At 38.6% G+C, this 24,738-nt stretch overlaps 2 protein-coding genes across 2 annotated transcripts; both read right to left on the bottom strand.

Annotated features, from left to right (window-relative positions):
* Nucleotides 1-6,281: 6,281 nt before the first annotated feature.
* LOC140923039 (uncharacterized) lies at nt 6,282-10,089 on the bottom strand. The gene is made up of 2 exons (XM_073373094.1): nt 9,376-10,089; nt 6,282-6,821 (listed from the first exon to the last, which is right to left on the bottom strand). The coding sequence occupies exons 1-2, from the start codon at nt 10,040-10,042 to the stop codon at nt 6,457-6,459; spliced, it is 1,032 nt and encodes a 343-aa protein (XP_073229195.1). The 5' UTR covers nt 10,043-10,089; the 3' UTR covers nt 6,282-6,456.
* A 1,526-nt stretch (nt 10,090-11,615) lies between these two features.
* On the bottom strand, nt 11,616-15,254 carry LOC140923380 (uncharacterized). The gene is made up of 4 exons (XM_073373467.1): nt 14,572-15,254; nt 13,881-13,997; nt 12,423-12,554; nt 11,616-11,727 (listed from the first exon to the last, which is right to left on the bottom strand). Exons 1-4 carry the CDS (start codon nt 15,209-15,211, stop codon nt 11,711-11,713), a joined length of 906 nt encoding a protein of 301 aa, XP_073229568.1. The 5' UTR covers nt 15,212-15,254; the 3' UTR covers nt 11,616-11,710.
* Nucleotides 15,255-24,738: the final 9,484 nt, after the last annotated feature.

The following is a 24,738-nucleotide window of genomic DNA, read 5'->3' on the forward strand; positions in this document are numbered from 1 at the left end:
TGGTTATCATCGAAACTGCACGCAATAGTTCACATTAGGCTGAGAAAGAACTGCTCGCAGCCAGTTAATGATAATCTATCAATCTAGTTACATATATATTACAAAGACGATGAATGAAAATGATTAAATCATTTGGTTTGAAATCAAGGTTTTAAAGACATGCGCTTCAGCTTATTGCCCTTGCAGTTTTGATTAACTTTTCAGCTTGGATAATAAGCTATTCTCTGTTAGTATCGGCATAGCAAGATCGGACTCTTGTTTTAAATACTAAATATAAAATTAAAAGAATAGCAGGAAATTCGATGATACAATACATCGTGGGGCACGAAATCTTTACGGGAGTTTTTACCTATCGCAATAATTTGTCCGTGGTTTGGAAAACTATGCTTTCTGTTTTTTTGTTTGTGTTTTTGTTTTGAATTTGTTTGAGACTGTTTCTTCTTCCTGAGAATTGATTTTTGCGACATTCAGCCAAGTACTCATTTTTTTGGTAGTGTCAGCTTTACGCCTCACTGTATTGCCTTTCAGAGTACACTTGTGTGGTTAAGTGCTCCCATTGATGCCAGTATTTCTCTACGAGTCACTGAACTCCTTTTCTACAACCGACTGTGGATTCAACATTTGACGAGGAAATCTCATGGCGATATTTTCTTTCAGATCGAATATTTTTGTGGGGCGGATGGTAAAAAAAAGGCAAAAATCCCAAATTTTTTGCAACGAGGAAATTCATTAAGACCAATGTGAAGACTAGTTTTGTCAGTCAAGTTTTGCTACTAAAGAAATGAAATACGTTTAACTATTTTTCCTATAATGAGAACAACTTTTCAATGGATTTTTCACATAACACACTTTTTCATTGGCATTGATCTCATTGTGCGTTTCTTTTTCTCCTCATGTTCCCGCTAAAACGAGTAGCCAGTAACCGTGATATGTGGCGGAAAAATTCTTGATTTATATGTCCTGATAAAAACTGCTTTGAGAGACGAAAGCAAACATAAGCGAGAGTGTTTCGCTACAAAACGAAGAAAGTAAATCAAAACATGTAGTCAAGAATATAAGCTATCATGAACTGTTGGGCTAATATCATTAAATGCTCAGCATCAGCTCTTTCACACATATCTCATGAACTCATTATATTATTATCACAAACGTTTTGCTAGTTTCTTTTTTTTCCTTGGGATTCAATCAAAATCATGGGGCAATAGAGTCGAACCTCTCGTCTCGGACGCTGGAAAATGGAAAGCATCATTTTATAGCGGCCTTGATGAAACCCACGTTAATGATAACCGTGAGGTCTATTCCCGAAAGATATTTTATCTCTAGTTAAGAACACAAGGTGTCTGTTTGAAACAGCACCAAATGTGTTCGTAAAACAAAATAGCCTTTAACTTAGTCCCACTGTGCAAGACCCGACTGAAATAGAATGTCTTCTCTTTCTTTAGTTTTTTCTCTTAGGATTAAGAAGTTGAATACAAAAGAAGGATCGACAAATTTTAATTACGTAAACTACATAGAACTATAATATAGGCCTTACTTGTCCCTTTCGTACTGTTCCTTGCATGAGGTCGAGACCAGAGCTGAAGCAGAATGAAATTAAAGATTGTCATCGTCAAAAGCATCTAACTTTGAGCAACTTACACTTAGCATCGGCTTTTTTGATTACCAGGTTTCTTTGCAGGCTGGGGATTAGAAGAGATATTGTTAACCAACATAATAAGGTTATCCAGCTTCGCTTCCATGGATCTCATGGCATCGGTAAGGTGCACGGTATTCTGGTTAACAGTACACTGGCAGTTGCAATTATTAACCGGAGGCTTCTGACATTGTGGTGTTCGACTATTACTTGAGTTTAAAGGAAAAGATTTAACGCCATTTAAAGCAAACAGGCTGAGCAAAACAAGTGGAAAACGCATGTTAAGAGTGGAACCTGCGTGCGTTTGAAAAATAGAATATTTTACCGGAGACGACTTCCGTGTACTCGATGTTGACCGAAGCTAAATTACCCATCGGCCCTTTCGTCCGTTGCTTATAACTTTCAGCTGGGGAACCCTCCCTTGTCATTACAAATGACAGTAGATGTTCAACAATGAAATCTTAATTCCGCTTCAGTTTTCAACGACAATAATCACAGAAGAGGACAAATTGCATACTGGATGAACTACACTTAGGACTAGAAACTGCAAAACTGGGAATAAGCTAATTAAAAACATTAACCATTTTGCTTTTATTATTGTCGTTTGAATCTAGTCTGTTACACTACTACGTGAGAAATTTCTGCAATTTGATTGGCTTAGAGCAGTGGTGTTTCAGCTTAATTTGAAATACCTACATGTGAAAATTACAAACCTTCTGTTGGTAGTAGTGTAAACAAATAATAGCATGATTTGTACGTGATATTCGGCATAAATACCACTTTTGATATTTCAAAATTGTCTCAAATTTCACTCGCCTAACGGTTCGTGAAATTACGTAAAACAATTTTGAAATATCACTCGTGGTATTTATGCAAAATATCACTACAAATCATGCTATTACCTATACTAGGGTATCTAAGAGATAGTAATGCTGCGGCACATTCTGTTGATACTGGTATCAGTTAGGCAGTGGGACTTAAAAGAATCGAAAATGACATTGAATGTCCTATTGACATGTTGGAAAGTACTAGAATAATTACTGTCAGTCTATAGAAAGAACTCGTGGTCACGTTGTTTGGAAAATGATCAAGTAGTTACAACTCTGGTTTTCCCACAGTAAATTGTAGGAAATAATAGAAATTCAGATTGTTTATCCATACATTTAATATATGGTGCACGATATTTTCTCTGGAAACACAATACTTTTCTTGCTGTTTGTTGCACTTTATTAAGTAACAGTTATTTAGCTATATATTTATAGAAAACAACGACACAAAAAACGGAAAAAAAAAAGAAAGAAGGAATAAAGAATTCGGTGGGACTCCAACCCTGCACCTTCGGCTCGACGTGACTACACCTAACCACTGCACCACAGAGGCTGATTACGTACTCCTCAGGAAAAGTCTTTTAATTTATTCCTTTTCCATGAAACTTCCGCCGGCAAGATGATCGCCAGCCGCATTAACCGAGCTATTAACAGTGAAAAAACAACGTAAACGCACATTCCATGGCAATGAATGAAAACAAAAACATAATTATGCTTTTCAAAACGCCGATACACGTCCTCGTCTGCAAAGTAGGGCACAAAACATATGTTTTGTTATCTCGATTTCCGCTGTTATTTTGAAGCGAATGGTCAAAATCACATCCAATTTCGGCTCAAACAGTTTCTTAAGAATAGCACTGCATGACATTTTCTCGCTTTCACATCACCTTCTAGCAAGCTGGAATTTGTATATCCCCCCGTGTTGCGGAGTCGATGAGCAAATGCTCATCTTCTCGTCAGGTTTAACACCTGGACGAGTCAAAGGCTCTTTAATTGAAATCCAATCCCCAAGTTAACCGTCGTACTCATCTGAAAGACTCCTGCGTGTCTTAAAATTTGGTAAGACCTCTAACCGTGCTGTAGAAAATTTGCCAGAAAGAAAACTCTAAGTCAGAGCCGGCGAACGATGCACTCTCTCACCCACCGAACTTCCCCGTGTTTTTATTTGAGTTGTTCGTGGCGCAATGCACTCTGGTTAAATGCAATGCATTGTGGTAAAAAGTGATGAATTTGAGAATTCGTCGCCCCTTATATATTTCCTTTAATTCCTGATTATGTTGCTGCTCGCTCCCTTCGGTCGCTCCGCAGCAACTAATTGTTTGTAATGTAATTTGCAATGTGTCTGCGCCTTCCAGATCAACTGAATTGAAATGTGGAAGTATTGGTTTTTAAAGCCGAGGAGAAAACCGGATTACCCGAAGAAAAACTATTTAGAGATAGGGAGAGAACCAAGAACAAACTCAACCCACATATGGAGTCGACGCCAGGTTTCGAACGCTGGCCACATTGGAAGGAGGAGAGTGCTCTCACCACTGCTCTACCCTCGCTCCCCCAATTAGCGTTTTAAATGGTGATATCGCTCAGCTGTAACTATACAAGTATCATTGTGTAGACAAGACTCAAATCTCCGCGCCCTGTCAGGGGTTATTAAGCCCTAAAGATTGCCCAAATGGAGCAATTTAACACGGATGCTTTAAAGGGTTAAGATTAAAGCTTAACAATCTGATAAGAGCTTTGTTTTCCATTTTCAAAAATCTCGTTCAGTTTAAACTGAGGGGCAATGTTATGTGGAGAATCCTTATTTTATTGAAAAAAAAAAAAAAATTTCAATGAATCTAATTTAATTATATAAGTACAATTTTTTATTCATTCATAGTACTTCGCCGTTCCTGATTTGCTCCAATCCCCCGGCTAATTAGTCGTCATAACCAACTGGCGCTTACCATATTTACAAGATGCGAGCGATAATCCAATGATTCGATGCTTGTTTGCTTGACATCGAGGTTGTGCGATGTTATATTTGCTTGAAAACGAGGCCGCTTGGGCAACAGCGAACTTAAAGAATGGCGTTCACTGCTATCCGACGACAAAATAGCTCAATTTCTGACTAAAGTCAAAGGAAGAAATGCAAAAAATTGTAAAAAAAATATTGCTCGATGAGTGTTATCTACTTTTTGAGGAGTATCTAAAAGAAAAAAAAATTGGTTATATCCTGAAACCGAGCCGAGAAATAAGCCAAAGTTTTGGATTAAGTCCACAACTAGTATGATGTGAAGAATTATATGCTGATCTGGGAGAATATTATCCTCTCCTCAGTCGATCTGCATAATTCATCACATCATACTCAACCTCTTTCAGAAAAAAAATAACCGAAGTACAAAGTATAAAACGAACTTAATACGTATTCTTACCTGGAAGAATCACATTATTTATTTTATACTGTAAGCCGATCTTGCTAGCCCTCAGTCTCTTGGTTTGCGGTCTATAGAATGTGTAACGAAACTGTAACGCGATCAAAATAACCCATTTTTTAAGAGGTTTTCGACGGGTTTTGATGTTTTAACGACAAACACATCTCCTCTGGACCCTGTGATAGCTGTATTGTTTTAGTCTCTTCATAGAAACATTAAAAACTTTGATCCTGTTGCTAAGTGTTACAATTAATGAATGAGTCTGAGTTATGAAGAATTATGGGGATCGAGGAGGGTGTTACCCGTTGAGGCCGTAGGCCGAGGCAGATAACACCCTCCGAGATCTCTCTCCGAGAATTCTTCATATGCATGATACGAAAGCCGAATTCAATAATTGTTTTATTACTCATTCAAAATAATCCCTAGTTTAAAAACATAGCTAAAACATGCTTACCTCTATAGATGTTAAGTTCATCTTCGATAGTGTACGTTTAGGTTTGTTCAGCTCCCCAAATTTTATCCGAATAGCAGATGTCGCCCTCCGAGTTGTTATTCCGTCAAATGTTCTGTTTATGCTAATTAATTGTTTTACTTTCTAAAAATGACTTATTTTGCACTTTTTGCAGAGCACATGTCCATTCTCTTAACTATTTTAATGCTAATATAGCACAAGCTGCAGTATAGGATTACGGTGCCTCAAAGTCTTCGATATCCTGAGGAAATGCAGTCTTTTTAAGATAATTTATTATTAATGAGTCGCATATAACTTCACAGAAGTTCAGGTTTCACGAGTAATCATTGTTTTATTGCTACAGAACTGCCAGCCTTCCAATTCCAACAGTTCAGTCGTCAAAATTGCCTGATGAGTGTGGTCCTTGCACCATACGAAACAGTTCTGTAACAATAAAACGATGATTACTCGTGAAACCTGAACTTCTGTGAAGTTATATATATATATATATATATATATATATATATATATATATATATATATATATATATATATATATATATATAAATGAACACAAGTGAAACTCTAAAAATTGCCTTGAACGGGATTTGAACCCGCGTCCTCGACTTTCTAGTGCCGATGTGTTAACCACTACACCACCAAGACAACCACGTTAACGCGCAGTCGAATTGAAGGCTTTATGGCTCACGGGACTCCCTAAACAATTTTTTAGAGTTCACAGAGGCCACTGGAAGGTGCTAACACCTTTTTAATACTATACATAACACAAATGAACTGAAACCAGTGAAAGAAATAAATAAATGAACACAAGTGAAACTTTAAAAATTGCCTTGAACGGAAAGTCGAGGACGCGGGTTCAAATCCCGTTCAAGGCAATTTTTAGAGTTTCACTTGTGTTCATTTATTTCTTTCTTTCACTGGTTTCAGTTCATTTCAGCTAGTGAAGACCGTTATTGTATTAATAAGCAGCCGCTAGAGTTCAGCAGAATAAAATCTGGTGAGATAGTTATAAGAATGACTAATTTTGTTTGGGACAAATTGAATTGAAACGAGCCACCTCGACAGGTAAACGATGCGGTAGCAATGATAATTATGCTTTAACTACAATTTGGTTTAGTCAGTGCCACAGTAGCGGTAATAGCAACTTCCTGGTCTAACCAGTTGGTAGACATAATAGGAACCACAGTTCGTTACGTTGATGTGTTTAATACCATTATAACAGCATTGCCCACTGTAGCTGAAACAGAGTGGCTTAATGACTCGTCCATCAGCCACTCTAGGGTGTCCATTTGTCAACCAGCTCGTCGCGTGAGTACCACAACTGTTCTTTTGATCTATACATGAAGTAGGCATCCTAGTTCCCGCAGCTCCCTCAAAACGATACCAGCCTTCAGTAATGCTGTTGTCACAATACCCGTGGTAGGTAGTGTAAGTTATTTTCCTGTCTGCGGCAGTAAGGCTCTGGTAATTCTCACATTCTGGGAAAAAAAGTGAGACTGAAGTGAGGCCGTTGTCAAATATTTGATGGAATAGCCAAACCACCAGAGGAGTTGGGAAGGGGGCTATTTCTATTTGTATTTCTTTTTATTTATTTATTTTTTTTTTCACGTTAATCTCACCAAATTCCACAACATTATTCATAGCCTAGCCCAAGACGCCATTAATAATGCCCAGTTTGGAGCAATATCTGTTAAGGACTGTCCCTCTGGTACGCAATGACAAAAAAAATAAAGAAAGAATTGAATTCTTTATCAATCGTTAGAATATCAATCTCTACATAAACACAACGCGCAAAAAAAAGGTCGGATCTCGGATGGCTCGGATCTCCTTAGCCTATTCGAAAAGTCTCCCGATATTGGAAGAAAATGATGAACTTTCTAACATTTTTGGAATTGAACTGACTTCTAAGCACTCAAACGAACAGAAATGTATTCAAAGTAGACAGACTGCAAACTACAGTAGTTGCTAAAAAATACATCTACGTGCCCCAACTGTTCATCGGCAGGACGCCCAAAAACCGCGCAGCCCCACAACTGATTTCGGCTCCATTAAATCCTATACCAATTGCAGAACACTCCAGCTAGGAGGAGCCTCCCACCGCGTGAGCACAGTCGCGGACAACACACACAAGAGAGGAAAATAACGCAAAGCAAAACTAAGACGCCATTAAACGAACTAAATGCAAAGCCCGAATGGTAAAGAATTTTGTCCAAAAAAAAAAATGATATTGAAGCTGTAAATAAAGGCCAAAAGTCATCCTTAAACTTCGGGTAATATCCATTAGAAAAAGGTAAGATTTTCTCCTTTTTTTACCTTTTTTCATCCGCTAGTGGAAACATATTTAGTAAATAGCGCTAAATCATGCAACTAGTGGCTGCAACCGGACAATGACGTGAGGAAATCTCCTTTGCAGTTAAAATCAAAGCAGCACAAACGCACATAAATTTGATCATTACATTGTACGTACGCTTACCCTGGGTACCAGAGATTTTTTTCTCGCGTGCGACGGGGAGCTTCGTTTCGTCGGCCCCAAGCCGACACGTGTTCGGCCGAAGGCCGAGGACACGAGCGGGTCACTTTTTAAGACTTGACCGAAACCGGAAACGGCGCATGAAAAGCCTCTGGCACCCAGGGTAACGTACGCTAAGAGCACTAAGAAATACAGACTTGTACACAATGAATGAAGTAGAAAGGAGTTATAACAGCGATACCACTCGACGAATGCAATTTGCTAGTAGCATTTTGGAAATAGTCAGAATCTTCCTGGATAGCGTTTTGTCTCTCAAATAGATTTAATACTAAAAAAAATAAAAGATTGCTAATAAAATTAGGAAACAGGCGACACCTTATTTTAATAACAAGCTAAATGCCAACGTTTACAAGACATCTGCAAAATCCCCGTTGAAGCCGCCTGACCGGCACTTCAGAGGACATGAAACCAAAAGTTTATTGAAAGATTTTGCAAAGTATTCAACATTAACTAAACCTTAAAACATCAAATATAATCACTTTGAAAATCTGTGTGCACGATAAAAATTTTGAAAACAAATGTTATTTAAAGCGGATTTTAACCGTTTTTTATCATTTGGTTCCGAATGGCAAGCCATAAAGTCGTCTTCAACCTGACCCTACATAAATATCAAAGCGAAAAGAAAAAAGGAACCGCACACTTACACAAGGCAAAGTAAAACCTGTCACCCAAGTATTGTCTTTTTATCAACAAGAACAACATCGTATATTGAATTTGATTATAACTTGCAGTAAAAGCAACAAATCTGAACCTACCTTCGGCTAGACGGCGCCATTCAATAGCGAAATCAATTGCGGCAAGGCGGAACCGGAGAACACGTATTCGACAAGGTCCTCTGCACCCTGAGCGAGAGGCCTACCGGTTCTTTTTTTTCCATTAAGTCAGTTATTAATTATTTTTTTATTCTTCTTGTTTATCAAATTTATTTTATTTTAGTTGTACGCTTACTCGTTGTGCGCTTGGATCCGGAAGATAATATTAGCATCAACATCGAAGCAAAATACGATGAGAAAATTGAAGAGCATAAAAGTCGACGTTTGTTCGATCAGCCAAAGTACGGTTGTGATCATCAGACATAAACTCCATTCTAAAGTGGTCAGTAACTCGCAGAGGTAAGCGATTGCCAACAGGGTTAGCCTCATTTAGGCACATTACATACACGTGTAGCTTCCCAATATAGCATTCTTTCGTTGTGAATGTTTGGTTATAGTTATGAATGTTTTTAATGAGCTGTTTGAAGAAAGACAGTATCACACTGATACAATTCAGCTAGGCGGCTGAACAAGCAAATGCAAAAGCTATGCGCCAGTGCTGAAAAAAATATCCCTGAATAAAAATGTGCTCATTATTGTCTTTTTCGTATATTGTCTTTGCAAGAAGAGACAGCAGCTGACGAGATTAAAACCGAGAATTGAAACTGGGTTGAGGATAACAAAGACCAAAGGACATTTGCTGAAGATGAAATATTAACAATTGTATTAGTACTTTTCTTTATAAATTACCTGTCGGTATCGGAACCGGTTGTGGAATAAAAGAAGTACGATTAATCAGCGCAATTAGATCCTCAACCTTTGCTTCTAAGGACTTGACTGCATCGCCGACTCGAGAAGTCTTATTGCACAGTTCACTAAGACTCTCAATCTTTGCCTCCAAAGTTTTCACGGTTTTGCTGATGCCAGAAGTCCTGTTGTCCAATCCATTAAGGTTTTCCATCTTTACTTTTACGGACTTTAAGATATCGGCGACGCCAAATGTCTTGTTGTTCAGTCCAGTAAAACCCTCCACCTTTGCATCCAAAGACATGACCGCATCGGCGATTCCAGAAGTCTTGTTCTTCAGTTCAAGCAGACTTTCAACCTTTGCTTCTAAGGTCTTTACAGCTTCACCGACGCAAGAAGTTTTGTTGTTAAGTCCAGTGCGACTCTCCATCTTTGCCTCTAAAGACTTAACTGCATCGCCGATTCCAAAGGATTTGTTGTTCTGTTTAATAAGACTCTCCACCTTTGATTCTAAGGACTTTACGGCATTGCCAAGGTCCGTGCACTGGCAAGTCAACCGAACGTTGCAATAGTGACAGGGGTCCTTATTAATTGAACTCACAGACGAATTTGTGGCGCCATAAACGAAAAACGGAACAAAGAACAGGAGAAAAAGTGACAAATACATCATAACAGTTGTGGATCACGGATTTGAAGAAGCATCTAAATTGTCTAGTTGTTTACTCTACTTGGGTACAATATCACTGGCTATTAAATCTTGCAGTACTATTTTGTCAATATTTATAGTGATTTCCAGAGCTGGAACTTTTTTTACGCAGAAGACATCTTTTTTACTTTTTTGAGTCTTGAAAATTTTCACCAAAAGGTCTCAGGCTCGGATTTCTAACTAGGATCTCGGCGTCTCGGCGAGTCTCGGATTTTACCATTCGCCACCCCTATTAATTCTCCACGAACAATACTTGTGTTGGCGCGAATCATTTGCAAAAAATACACTCTTAACACCGTCCCTGGTATGATCACCTCGCTATCATGTACAAGGCATTTTTCGTGCCTATGGCATTGGTTTTATTCATTGATATTGTCTCTGAATTCAAGCCGCTTTTAGTACGTAAGCCACTGATAGATTTTTTTTTTCTTTATATCTTGATATTAGTGTGTATATAAGCAATACCAAGTGAAAGTACCCATGCCACAGTACCCCTCCTTTACTTAGTTGCGATATATTTACGTCCTAGCAACAATATTGACGTTGGCAAGAATCATATTCAAAAAGAGATAAACACTTTTTGTACCCTCCGTTATTCGAACACCTTAGCTTGTGATCATGTACATTTTTGCTATAGCGTTCTAAACAACGTCGCTTTGTATATGGGGTACCATTTTTCAGTGGAACTAGGTATACGAAAGAGGAACCTTCAGTCTGTCAAAAATGGTAACTATATAAAAGCTTTGTAAAGGGTTTGAACGCGGATCGGAGCCGATCCTTCCCGTATAAAACTATTTGGGTTCTCCCCCGAGGTCAACTTAAAAGGGAAGATATTGTGAGTGAAATATGAACTTGGCTTCGTTGGACCTGTATGTGTCCCATCACGGTAATGCGTCTGTCCCCATTATTGGATCTGTTTATGCTACATTTCCACATGTGTTTGATTCATCAAGAAATCCCCTCATACCGAATACAGCTCTGGAACTTCAGGATGAGCAACTATCCCCGTCATCACCAAGAAATTCCCATTCTTGCTTTGGATCGGTCATTTCTCCTTCATATAGCGTTCTTGAACCCCTCCTTATTACAGTAAAGCACCGAAGACGCCTTAGCGAAATGAGTGGAATGAATTCAACATTTATGTGATAAGTGCGTGACTTTACGGGAAACACCGCTTCCCAGAGGAATCGAGTCATCAAATTGCTATTGTTTTCTCTAAGACGAGAAACCCTTTCAAATGTAACTGCACTGTTTATGAAAGTTACTAAAGCATGGAACGAGGCACAGGGAACGTGGAACGTAATCTTTGGCTTTGAAATCCGTAATCCCGCTAACAATGGAAATCCGGAATCCAGCACCACCATCCAGATTCCACAACGTATATTCTTAATCCAAGACTGCCTTGCATTTAACCTTACATGGGTCTTATATTTGTCGTGAGAGGAACAGAGGACAATGTATAGACAAAATAAATCATCATAACACAAACAAATCAAGCTATTTTTATTTCACCCTGATTGCGTTTAATTACATTCAATCGTTCATTTCACCATCTTACTTAGGTTACAGGCAAATTAAACTACGTTGACATTTGAATACTGATTGACAGTCCCAGTGTCCTTGGGTGGTCTATCACGGAGCCGTGAAACCTAAAAAATAGACAGACATTTCCTCAGAAGCAAGGCAGTAAGAAATTTAGAAATGTACATGAAAGATAAAGCTAAACCATGCAATTTAACATCAATGATTTTATTGGCCTGCGCCAAGGAAGAAACTAAACTCTGGTAAACTCTGTGTCACGGCAGTCCAGTTCATTTTCTTATACATTGCCAATTACTTGCCCTCAATCGCTATGGAACTTAAATTACGTAGGCAAAGAAATTACACGTAAATGACAAAATCAGAGATTAGACACAAACAGACATGTCCCTTAAGCATTATTTTGAAGCTGCAAACAGCAGAGATAAACTTTGAAAAACTGTAAGGCTGAACAGTTTTCAAAACCCTAATTTCAATCCGTTTCAATCTTCTTCAGTTTTTCCCATCCTTGGCAGCTGTTGTATCTGTTGTGTTATTTTAACCTTCCTTTAATGTTTTAAGCGGTTATTTTTATGTTTCTTTTAATGAGATACATGTGAGTGGGATTATTATCGATAGAATTAATAACAAATTGGAAAGAAGAAATTTAATTAACGAGCATGCACTTAATCGTGAACCTGTCCCTTTTTAATCTGCGAAATGTCTCAAGCTTCGCAGCCATCTTGAAAGTTTTTTTCAGCCACAATGCATTGCAATCTTAGTGTGGACACCACCTGGGAGCCAATTTTAAAGATCACGTGATTACCTTTAGCCTTGCATGAGGCACAGCAATATTCCAGCATATGGGCGGGGTTTTTGCAGCACTCGTCAGTATTTGCCCAAGAAAGACAATTTTGGTCTTGGTTTGTGCAAGAGGTACTTGAAATGTTCTTCAAAGCTAGGAAGATAGGCAATGATACAACATCAGTATAGACTTACACTGTTTGGTGGCGGCTTGTGTGGCCCAGCGGTTAAAAACTCGGACTCCGGATCTGGAGGTCCGGGATTCAAGCCTCGACCGTCGCGTTGTTGCCTTAGACAAGCTAGGACATTCACTACACTTTGTCACCCTCTTCACCCAGGTGCAGGCAGAAATGGTTACCGGTGACATGCTGCTGCAGGGGATCCCTGCGATGGACTAACTTACCATCCACGGGAGCAGTAATACTCCTAGGTCTGCTAAGGAAACCGGGAATAAGCTCCGTCCGTTTGGGCCTTTGGCTCGTGTACGCCTTTTTTCACCAAGATAAATGGTAGTGTTTTCCCGAGAGTTTCGATTTTTCCACAAACGAGAACACACACAGAAAAACAAACAAACAAACAACCTTGTTCGCGAGAAGCTCAGACCGCCTCTTGGACGACCCGTGAGAATCGTGCACTCGAGGGTTGCAACGCATAACGTTCTTGCCGTTTGTTTTGGGCGGGGAGGGAAGGAGAGGGGAAAGTCACATGACACCGGACATTAGCAAAGAACCGGCTGTATATGACTGCGCCTAACTTAGAAGTTTTATTATATATGGCTAGCTATAGCTATCGCTAAGTGCCAATGAGCAAAGATTTTACCTATACGCGAGTGCTGTTGAATTTGTTTAGAAATGTCAAATTCCTTAATTGATGAAAAATAGATTGAACTTAATTCGATTGTATTGACGAAAATTACCTGAAAATGGTGCAAACTTATAGAAAGGGGAACGCATACACCAACCCACGACCTGGCCATTACCTCACGCACGCGCACAGCCATATCACGCGGGCAGTGGCAACCATGGGCACAGGGCGCAGAGGAGTTATTTGTGACGGCAAATGAAGCGAAAATTTCATTGCCGAATGAGCGAATCGCCTCTGTTTACTGTAGAATGTATTGTGAACTTAACCTTTCAAACAGTCGTGCGATCGTGTAAAGAATTTGAAATCCCGACTTTACATAGCAAATTTTTGGAGATATTGAAGTGTTTTTGTCCGAAGTTGCGCATATTAGGTCTTTTTGCGTAAAATTTAGTGGTCTTATAAGCAAACTTAAAGTCCTCGAAAACTGATATTTAAGTCCGCGAATATTCAAAGTACGGACTTATATTTGGTCTCCTTCTAAAAAAAAATTATGGTGCGCCAATGAAGCCTTCCGCATTATTTTGCTTCAAAGACAAAAAAATTTCGCAGCGTTTGTCGCGCCCGGCAATCGCCTTGGCAAGGATTAAGAAGTTATATTTCGTTTTCGAGTACGTACTTTTCATATGGTTGCACCACACACAGCAGGATGTCAGCATGTATCCGGGATTTTTAGTGCATTCACCAATGATCGCCCAGCGGCCACAATGAGGCGATTTGTCAACACATGTTGCAACTGAGAGAGAAGTACCACGAGAATTGGAGTTAGTTTACAGCTTCGATTCTCTAATACGTTTCTCCGAGCTTTTTAAACCCGAACTATAATCAAAAGGGGAAAAAAATGAATACTGTTAAAATATACATGAAATATAAAGAATTACTTTAAAAATATATATAAATAAGCAAATAAATAAATAAACAAGACAATGGCTTCCACGTAAATGAAAAAAAAAAAAGTAAAATAAAGGGTAGATTTATTTGCCGAGCATACGGGCATAGCCATCGTATCTGCCATTTGGAAGATTTGTTGTGTCCAAGCTTTAAATAGTCAAGAAAATTTCAAGAAATAAGTGAAAAACAATATCACTGAATGAAGCAAGTGAAAAACTATCCTTGAATAAGAAAAATGTGCCTCTAGTTGTATAGTTATTCGTATATTGATGTCTGCAAGAAGAGACTCTGTCACAGCAGCTGACGCGACTAAAACCGAGAATTGAAACTGAGTTGAGGATATTACAAAGATCAAAGGATATTTTACTGATCAGAAGATTCGATATAAAATGAGATTAATACTTTTCTTTTTAGATTACCTGACTGTGCCCGTTTCGGAGCCGGTTGTGGAGCTGAAGAAGTACGATAAATCAGAGCAATTAGATTCTGAACCTTTGCTTCTAAGGACTTGACCGCATCGTCGATTCGGGAAGTCTTATTGCGCAGTTCACTAAGACTCTCAATCTTTGATTCCAAAGTCTTGTTGATCAATACATTGTCCATCTTCACTTCTAAGTACTTTAAGGCATCGGCAACGCCAGATGTCTTGTTGATCAGTCCAGAAAAACCCTCCACCTTTGCATGCAAAGACTTGACCGCATCGCCGATTCCCAAAGTCTTGTTGTTCAGTCCAAGAAAACTCTCCATCTTTTCTTCTAAGGTCTTTACGGAATCACCGACGCCAGAAGTGTTGTTGCTAAGTCCAGTAAGACTCTCCACCTTTGCCTCTAAAGACTTAATCGCATTGCCGATTCCAAAGGACTTGTTGTTTTGTTTAAAAAAACTGTCCACCTTCGATTCTAAGGACTTTACGGCATTGCCAAGGTCCGTGTAGTGGCAATTCAAATCAATGTTGCAATAGTGACAGGGGTCCTTATTAATTGAACTCACAGACGAATTTGAGACGCCATTAACGAAAAACGAAACAAAGTTGAGGAGAAAAAATGACAAATACATCATAACAGTTGTGGATCATGAATTTGAAGAAGCATCTGAATTGCCGAATAGTTTACTTGTTCCCTTTATATCTTGATATCTAGGGTACAATATCATCAGTATTAAAACTTGCCGTACAATTTTGACAATTGAAAATTTAGTGATAGACGCAGAAGCCATCTATTAATTCTCCACGAACTATATTGGTGTTGCAACGAATCATTTGCGAAAAAGATTGAAAAACCACTCGACGCCATAAACGAAAAACGGAACAAAGAACAGCAGAAAAAATGACAAAAACATCATAACAGTTGTGGATCACGGATTTGCAGAAGCATCTAAATTGCCTAGTAGTTTGCTTTACTTGGGTACCATATCATTACCTATTAAATCTTGCAGTACTGTTTTGTCAATATTTATAGTGATTTCCAGAGCTGGAACTTTGTTTATACGCAGAAGCCATCTATTAATTCTCCATGGACAATATTTGTGTTGGCGCGAATCATTTGCAAAAAAATACACTCTTAACACCATCCCTGGTACGATTACCTCGTTATCATGTACAAGGAATTTTTCCCGCTTATGGCAGGAAAAAAACCCGTGGTACGTACACCCACTGATAGATAGTTGACTTTTGTTTTCTTTATACAGTGTACCTTAAAATATTTCGTGTACCTAATCAATACCCAGTGAAATTTTGTTAGCCAAAGTACACCTCCTTTTACTCAGACACTATCTATTTACGCTCCAGGAACGATATTGACGTTGGCAGGAATCATATTCAAAAAGATAAAAAGACTTATTAGATCTTTCGTAATAAGAACACCTTAATTTTTGATCATGGACAGTTTATTTCCTTTCAACGGGGAAAATCCCTTCTATTGATTCATCCCACTTCGAAAACTCATTAATAATCCATAACGAAAAAAAAAAACAAATTAATGTTTGAAGAGTGTCTTTATATCTGATAAAGACACGTCTAAACCTTACGTCCAATTTTTTGACCAAAATAACTCCAAATCTAAATATTAGTGCAAGAAATGAATTGATCTATATAAGAGATTTTGAAGCCGTTCAAAAAACTCGCAGTCGGTTTAAAAACTCTTGGTTTCGCCTCGAGTTTTTAAACCTGCTAATACACTCCTGCTTATTTTTTTAAACAGTACTTAAAACACGATTGTTGTCTGATAATGAGTGCATTTGTTGCTTTTAAGCCACAAATGGCATGCCGTTCTTGATACTAAAACCTCCCTGCTACCACATTGATGACATGAGGTTTCTATGGCTATGCGCTTCTGATGACGTCATAAATGACAAGAGTCAAGCTATCTAAAGACAAGAAATCGAATTTGTTCAATCATCACTAATTTTTAGGTTGAGAATGAAAAAATGCTTAGTTTCTGGGCAATTCACCAAAAGCACGGCCTTACCTAAATTAAACTGGGAAAGCCTCCGTCCGCTGTCATTTCAAAAAGACAGTAACTGTTTAATATATACAGTATGTTGCCAAGTATCCGGACGGTACCAGTATCCGGACACTTGAAACAAAAACTCCATTTTTGAGGCGCCCTTTTCAGTTCTCGGTAAACGAAGTGTTTGGAATGAAAGCTGAACATTTCAGCTTTAAGATGAAAGTTTTGGCGGGTTTAAAACTTACGAAACAGTCGTAGAAGGTGCCGTTCTGTTCAGGTGAGTAAACTTTTCAAGGCTAATATTTACGCTGTTTACTGCGCAGTAAAATTAGTGCTGCTCAGAGAAGGGTAGGTAATATGTGATATTTTCAAAGAAATTGTTTTATATTTAAAGTGGAGATACTTAAAGAAGTCAGGTTCTCAGAAAGTTTATTAATTCTTCTTGAAATTCGATTCCTAAGTTTTTAATCCTAGGTTTTTAAAAAAACTAGGATATGCTTTAATTTTCTAAAATTCAAAAACTCATTAATAATTTACAAAGAATAAAAAGCAATTAATGTTTACTGAGTGTCTGTATATGTGATAAAGACACGGCTAAACTTTACGTCCAATTTTTTTGGATCAAAATAACCCCCAATCTAAATATCAGTACAAGAATGAGTTGATCTATATCAGAGATTTTGAAGGCGTTGAAAAAACACGCAGTCGTATATTATCAGGTTTAAAAGTTAATTTCGAGGCGAAGCCGCCGATAGTTTAACACCACATAAGAAATTTAATGAAATATTGTTCTAAGAGTTTTTACTTTTGAACTTTACTGCTGGTTACACTGTCCACTGAAATAACTTATTTGCAAAGTGATATGGTTAACATGCTTTAAATTTAATAGAGAAAAAGCGAGCCAGGGCTGCTTACCTCATATGTATTCATCTTTCCAGCAAAGCTATGAGTATTATGAGTATCGAAGCCTTGATTATGATCGTGTAGTTCAACTTGATTATCCATGGGCAATGCAATTATTCTGTGCTGTATTGTGAAACTTTCAAATTATGCTTTGGGCTCGACGATGCTTGAAAGGCGACTCAGTCGAGTGCTGTGCGACAAGAGATAATTTCACCTACAAAACCGAATGGATCTCCGAAGGCTCATAGTTCATAGAAGTTAGTTTTAGAATTTACTCTTGTGCTTTTGGAGAAGCTGATAACACTTTTTAGGAGACCTCAAACTCCAAAAGAAGCAGGCATTAAACACAACCGTTGATTTTCAAAACGCACGCCAAAATCAGAGAGCCAGTCTACGCTCGTGCTAATAGCCCACGTTCGATATATTATTCATGAGGCTTTCTGGTCATTTTTCTATATTTGGTTTGGTTTTCTTTGTGCTCAATTCTCTCCTGGGAATTGCGAGACAATGGAGCTCGTGAAAAATTTGCAGTATTTTGAGCCTAAAGCCTCTGAGTCATATTAAAATTTAATTAATGTATCGAACGTGGGCTATTTACTGCAGAGGTTACAGAGATTCTACAATGGAGAGATCTAGACTGACCCATTGACTAAGAGACGTCTGCCATGGAATTTTGCCTTGATCGCACCAATGGAAATAAAAATAGCAAACGTTTGATACGTTGTGATTTATTTTTCTTCTTCCATTTTTCGGTTCCCAACCCGACTGAACAATGAGAACTTTTCAAGATTAAAACAATGTTTTTTTTTTGGATGTGACAGATGTTTTTGTTTTAATTTGTATTTTTTTTTTTGTTTCTTTGTTTTTGTTTTGTTTTGTTTTTTCGCTGTTGTTAAATTGTATTTGATGTAAACCTCAGTCTGATGATTATTTCGTCAAGGTTATGATAAACATGTACCAGCCTAGTTTCTTGCGGAGGGACGGAATACAGCTAAGGGAGGAAATAACTGTCTAGTTTCCTTCGAAATAATCATTTTATTGGGCAAGCCTAGTAGACTAAGATCTTGAAATAAAAACCTTACTTAAATTACTGTTATCATAATTATGAGCTTGCGAACTATTACACTAGACTATATAACGAAGCATTCTAAGTAGAAGGTTATTTCATTAAACGTTACTTAGCAAAACTAATATTTAGATTCTTTTTATATGGTATATATGTTATGTAAAAGCATTTTAATGAACCCTTTCAATCGTAGGTAGAATAAACATCAGCGCAAACTCTTCCCCCGTTGACTCCCTCGTTCCGATTCGCCAGATCTTCACCGTACCACAGACGTAACACTTGATTGGAAGACAAGATAATAGGATTCAAGAAAACTGACAGAACAAGCTCGGGTGAGAGGGAGTTATATCCAGGAATCGTGTACCACTTATTGGTTACATCGCCGATGAACTGATTTGGTGGCAGTAGAATGTGATTGCTTGAGTTTGTTATGACTACGTTGACTCGAGTGTCAGTGAATGAGTCCCAAGTATTGTCACCACAGCCCCAGTAAGACCAATCAGAAGTCACACTGTTGAAACAGGACACATACCCGTATAGCCAAACCAGCTTTATGGCTGCTAACCTACCAGCTGGAGCGGTAAAATTTCCAAACTTGTCACCTTGGGCCCCAAAACATACTGGAGAGAGATTAAGCTTCAACCATCGCTCTGGAATTCAAACAAGGAATATAAAAAAAATAAGAAGCACACATTCTTCACTAAATGGTTCATTCGTTCAGAAGTAGTGGCTTGCATTGGTTAATGCGCGGCAGCCTGGAAGGGGCTTGGCCAACAGTCACAATATTTCGTGTATTTCTGTACCTCGTTCATTCTAACTCCTCGAAAATGGCCTTAATGCTATTGATATTCAGTGGATCGCATCCCTGGTTCGTTTAGTTCAAACATTTCGATAAGCTTAATCTTTATCTTAAACAGCAAAATTGCCCTTGTCTTCGAAACTGAAAATGCTAAATTGAACTGCGAATGAAGAATCATTGCGGAGAGTCGGTAGGTTTTTCATTTAGAGCCCGGCTTTGTGGTTTCGGCGGCCGGTGATTTTGTTTACGCGAAGTTTTCTGAGATCAGTGTTATAATTCGACCTTCTTGCTATTTTTACCGTCAAGTGTAATGATTCTGTTAGCTTTTCTTTCTTGTCTCCTTGTTTTTTTTTTTCTAAAGCAAATCATTGTGTTTTTGAACTAAGTGTTCCGTGTGTGTGTTTATTTCATTTGCGTGATTGCGATCGAGTTTGATTATCGAATTTATTACAACCGGTTCAGAGTTGTACTGATTGCAGTTGATAGTTTGAACGTTAAGCATGAATTGCAATCGAAAAAAATAAAGCAGTTTTGTATCATGCAGACATTTCCAAACGATATTTCTCGGTTTGCCACTTGAATATCGTGTTTTACTTTTTGCATGAATTAAAGCAAAGGTCAAGGAGTAGTGACGTCACTGGACGGCATTAACGGCCGGTCGATTCAGACGTTACTGAGGGAGTAATAACGACTCGAAGAATTCGGATGAAATTCAGGCTACTCGCATGATTGACAAAACAAAAGGAAAAGCTGGCGTGACTATTTAACCGAAATTTTTATAAATTTTCAGAGGTTGCCTTAAAAACCAAATTTCGAAAACTTAAGACTTATCATTTAATAAATTATTAAATTTTCTTACCAGAGGGTTTTGGAGCCGGTCGTGACATTAAAGAAAAACTTCTGTTGACCGATTCAATGAGAGACTCGACCTTTGCTTCTAAGAACTTAACGGCATCACTGACATTCTCCACCTTTGCCTCTAAAGACTCGATGGCATCGCTGAGGCCAGAAGTCTTGTTGTTCAGTCCAAGAAGAGTCTGCACCTTTGCTTCTAGGGAGCTTAGGTTCTGCTTTGCACTGCATGTGCATCTACAGCTACTAAACCGAGGTGTTTGGCTGTTCAAGGAAAACGAAACAGTGGTAATACCAAGCAGAACAATTGGCAAAAGCATCATAAAAGAGGAATTGAGTCGATTTTAGCTAACGTCTGAATTGCATAATTGTCTTCCTTGTCTTCCCTATTTTATATTGGGTCATGAGAGGACACAGAGGCTTTTTACTGGAAGTACAATCCCACGCAGGGATGTTTTCTCCGCTGGCAGCTAATCCGACTCAATCCCATTTAATATGTCGCGCTCCTCGAAAGTGCGAAAATTTTCCTGTCGTGTATTAGATTTCAGATACATTTTCTTAATCTTCATTTCGCGCCAGAATAAATTACTTTGCGCGCAAAGCGCTCCTGAGAAAATCACAAGGTTTGTCCCATTTTGAGTCCACCTTCTGGAGATACGCCGGCTTGGTAGCTGAAATACATTGCCGAGGCGAAGATCTGGCATTTTTTCCTCCTCGTCGTATTTTCTCCACGACAAATGTTTATATTTTTGGTGAGAATGCAGCGCATATCGGTGGATTTTACTTCATGCGGCTTGCTACTTCTGAAAGAAGAGTGCCGGATTTCATCGTTTGTCCATGTTTACTAGTGTTGGGGAATGTAAGGTAAATGAACCGACAACTGTAAGGTAAGAATTGAAGTTTTAAATTTGTTACTCGGCGAAAAATCGTGGAATTGGAATTCGTGAAACCCGTGGGTATTACCTCTGTTACCTAATGTCATGCGATGACTCGTCGCTTTTTCGATGCGTAACACGGATACAAGAGATAAATTTCTTTCGCAAATTGAAGTATAATTTACTTAACGAGACCATTTGACGAATATTTCTGGTTATATGCTTTATTTGTATTTGCTTGGCTTATTCAGGCTACATGCCAGGAGTTTGATGACAATGTTTTGTGTGCTATAATTATGCTGATAAATTTTTGCATCTTTATATTGAAACTCATGTAAGCCAAGCGTTTCTAACCTCTAGCAAAACACTCTTCTATTGTGGAGGAACTTTAAACGTCTTTCGGGGCCCAATATGGTGTCAAATTTTTAGGGGGAACAAAGGTTGATTTTTGGCCAAACAGACTATAGCTTTTTTGTCTCTGAAGAGAGCGCGAGGCAAACGTCCGTCACAGAGCGCAGTGTAACCCAGTGATTCTTTAGGTAGAGCTAACAAACATAGGCTGCACTTTAGGTGGTACACTTATGGGCGCAGTGTAACCCAGTGATTCTTTAGGTAGAGCTAACAAACATAGGCTGCACTTTAGGTGGCACACCCATGAGTGCAGTGTAACCCAGTCATTCTTTAGGTAGAGCTAACAAACATAGACTGCACTTTAGGTGGCACACCCATGGGTGCAGTGTAACCAAGTGATTATTTTAGGTAGAGCTTACAAACATAAACTATACAGGTGTACATCAAATGGCAACAAGTTTTCCAGTTAAAACTTTGTCATAAAGTGCTACCCCGTGGCACTTAGACAATTTCTTTATCGCGCGCTTGATACATTGTTTTGACGCACAATTGATAGTCAGGAGAAGTCGTATTGTCTAAAACCATAGCAAAAGACAAATTTACACACATCACAGAGGTAAGGTAAGGTAATACACGGTATTTCCCTTAGGCATATATTTACATTCAAGTATAGAAATATAACCAGATAAAAACTAATGTAATAACGATATAACAATAAAAAACCTGCTTTACATTTAGGCCTTGTGTAAAGATACATATATCTAAATTAAGGTTTTTTAATTTTCCTTTAAAAAAATTATTGCCGCACCTTCAGAGACAAGCTGTTCTACAACACTCTTCCGTTATAAGAAAGGCTTCTCTTTTAAAATTCAGTGCGGGGTTGTGGAACAGCGAGCTTGTTTGTATTCATGCATTTTCTGTTAGGTTTATAAGCGATTAAATCGCATGCAGCGACGAACAAAACGCGAAGCCGTCAGATGTTCTAGAACTGTGTTATTTACAGTGCTGTGCATTATTATTGCTTAACTAGCTAACTACGCGCTGATGGAAATAAATTTCGCTCCTTTAAATTTCGAAACAATTCACTGGTACTGTATAGTCATAATTGGAACGGAAAGTTACCACGCGAGCAGGTCGATTCTGCTGTAGTTTCTGCAATGTAGAAGACATTACGGCAATGAGGCTCGCGAGGTCCGTTCCCGAAATCACAACTACATGTAGTATGAAATGTATTCTGCGTGCAGACGTCTCCTTTTTCAGGTTAGGTTAAATAAACCAACGGTTTGTTTGACAAAGCTCCCGCGAGACGGTTTTTTGGTGATTTTATTAATTTTTCCGATCCATTTTTTGTTTCATCTCTATTTTCGCGGCTTTTGCGATACAAACTAAATTCATTTTTAGTTGTGATGGCATTACACTGCTTAATCATGACGGCTTTGGAAGAAACTGAATATATTGCGCTTCGCGATTTCGCAAAATTGCTGCAAGAATTAAAAAACATTTTCTTCCAGAAAAGCGTTTTCACGCTTCTTTCTCTAGTCAATTATCTCGTTTTCTAAAGGTCCTTGAGAACTGAATAAGACAATATTTTATTACCTACGACCAACAAACCTGATTTATTTTGACCACATGGAAACAAAACTGGCCTCTGAAATGGAAGAAGAAAAGCCTTTTATTTTTGCCGGCTACGGCCTGCCGACGCGATCGTGTCTGGTTTGCTTTCATATGATGACATTTTCCTGACAGAAGGGTGTCGGGAAAAACACCTCGCGCTGATCATACGTGACAAAATCCGCCGCGCCTAAGCTAATGAAGAAAAGTCTCCTGGAAGGCTCCATACAATTCCTTATAACAAAATTATAAGGAATTGTATGGAGCCTTCCGGGATACTTACAGTGCAAGCCGTTTGTGTCTCCTCATGTATTGCCCAGTGATACTTGCGTCCCTATTCTCTCGATGTCAGCCTTCTTGAAGAGAGCCATCCTCTATTTACGCGGAAGCTGTCTATTAATTATCCAGGAACTATATCGACGCTGGCAGAAAGCTTTTGCCGAAAAAAACACCCACTTAATACATATTACGTAACTATAAGTACGTGCGATGGACCATCGCGATGATTAAGGACGCGTTCTTTAAAATATTGGAGACAAATTAAATAGCTCATAACAAATACACCTTCACCATTCATTACCCGGTGATATTTGCGGCACTCTTCTTCTTGCTGTCAGTCTTAATGGCCAAAGCCAGGCTTAGAAGATGTCGACCTAATTTTCCACGAGCTACACTGACATTAGAACAAATCTTTTGAAAAAAGTTAAACTTTGACTTTTCCCGGCTTATAAACGGAGATAAATCCCTTAGCTTGTATTGTATTTCAGTAAATATAAATTTAACATCCTTAATACAGAAATCTATCAATGCATATAATGAACACTTTTTTCTTTTCCCATGAAAAGTTGACTTCGCCAATACGGACAATCCTTTGTCAACCGCGAGCTTAATAAGATGTACGTTTTGTGGAGATAAAAAAACAGTGTAGTCTATCCGTGAGTTTCCTGTTATTTTCAAGGGCGGATTTAGGGGTGGGCCCAGGGGGCCCTGGCCCCCCCTTTTGTCCGGGAATTTTTTTCCTTTGTAAACGTGTACATGTGTCTGATGGTACTTCGAGATTTCTAGCTTAAATATATTTTCTTTAATAAAAATTGTTAATAAGAAAATTTACCGAACCTTGTCTTTCTTGGGAGGTTGCCGGCTCTCGCCGCAATCGCTTCGGCCCATGCTGGCATCATAAAGTGTTAATTACTTCCTTGGCCACAACTACACCCATCGTTGATAGAGTGTTTTCACATGAAGTCACGGCGGCCATATTGGTGTCCCAAAACAATGAAACGGCCGCCATGTTGGTGTCCCAAACCAATCGTGTGGGACTTGAATTCTTTTCTTATGCAGACGCTTTCTTTTGTTCCAATAAATTTGCATAGATGCTGACCACGTGAGTGAAAACACTCTATAAAATATTTCAGCATGTTCAATATGTATAACATGTTCAATATGGATTCCAGACATTTGATAAATTTAAGAGTCCAGAACGCACCAGACTTGCATATCAGAGAACTTCAATCTCAAAAATTTTTCAGGAGGAGCATGCACCCCAAACTCCTTAGAAAAGTGCGCCGTTCGCAGTCCTGATGGCCGCTATCGCGCCCATATTGCCACTGTATACTATATCTCTAGGCCCCCTTTATCATAAAATACTCCATCCGCTGAGATTTTGCTCTGATAAAGTGTGTATA

The sequence above is a fragment of the Porites lutea genome, chromosome 13, assembly GCF_958299795.1.
Source record: "Porites lutea chromosome 13, jaPorLute2.1, whole genome shotgun sequence".
Classification (NCBI taxonomy): domain Eukaryota; kingdom Metazoa; phylum Cnidaria; class Anthozoa; order Scleractinia; family Poritidae; genus Porites; species Porites lutea.

Excerpts from the sequence above, each read along its gene's own strand:
- LOC140923039 (XM_073373094.1), bottom strand. The coding sequence starts at position 10,042 with ATGATGTATTTGTCACTTTTTCTCCTGTTCTTTGTTCCGTTTTTCGTT. Across the intron at positions 6,822-9,375 it reads ACCGGTTCCGATACCGACAG|AATGTGAGAATTACCAGAGC; the intron begins GTAATTTATAAA and ends TTTTTTTCCCAG.
- LOC140923380 (XM_073373467.1), bottom strand. The coding sequence starts at position 15,211 with ATGATGTATTTGTCATTTTTTCTCCTCAACTTTGTTTCGTTTTTCGTT. Across the intron at positions 13,998-14,571 it reads TCCGAAACGGGCACAGTCAG|TTGCAACATGTGTTGACAAA; the intron begins GTAATCTAAAAA and ends CTTCTCTCTCAG. Across the intron at positions 12,555-13,880 it reads GTGGTGCAACCATATGAAAA|CTTTGAAGAACATTTCAAGT; the intron begins GTACGTACTCGA and ends CTATCTTCCTAG.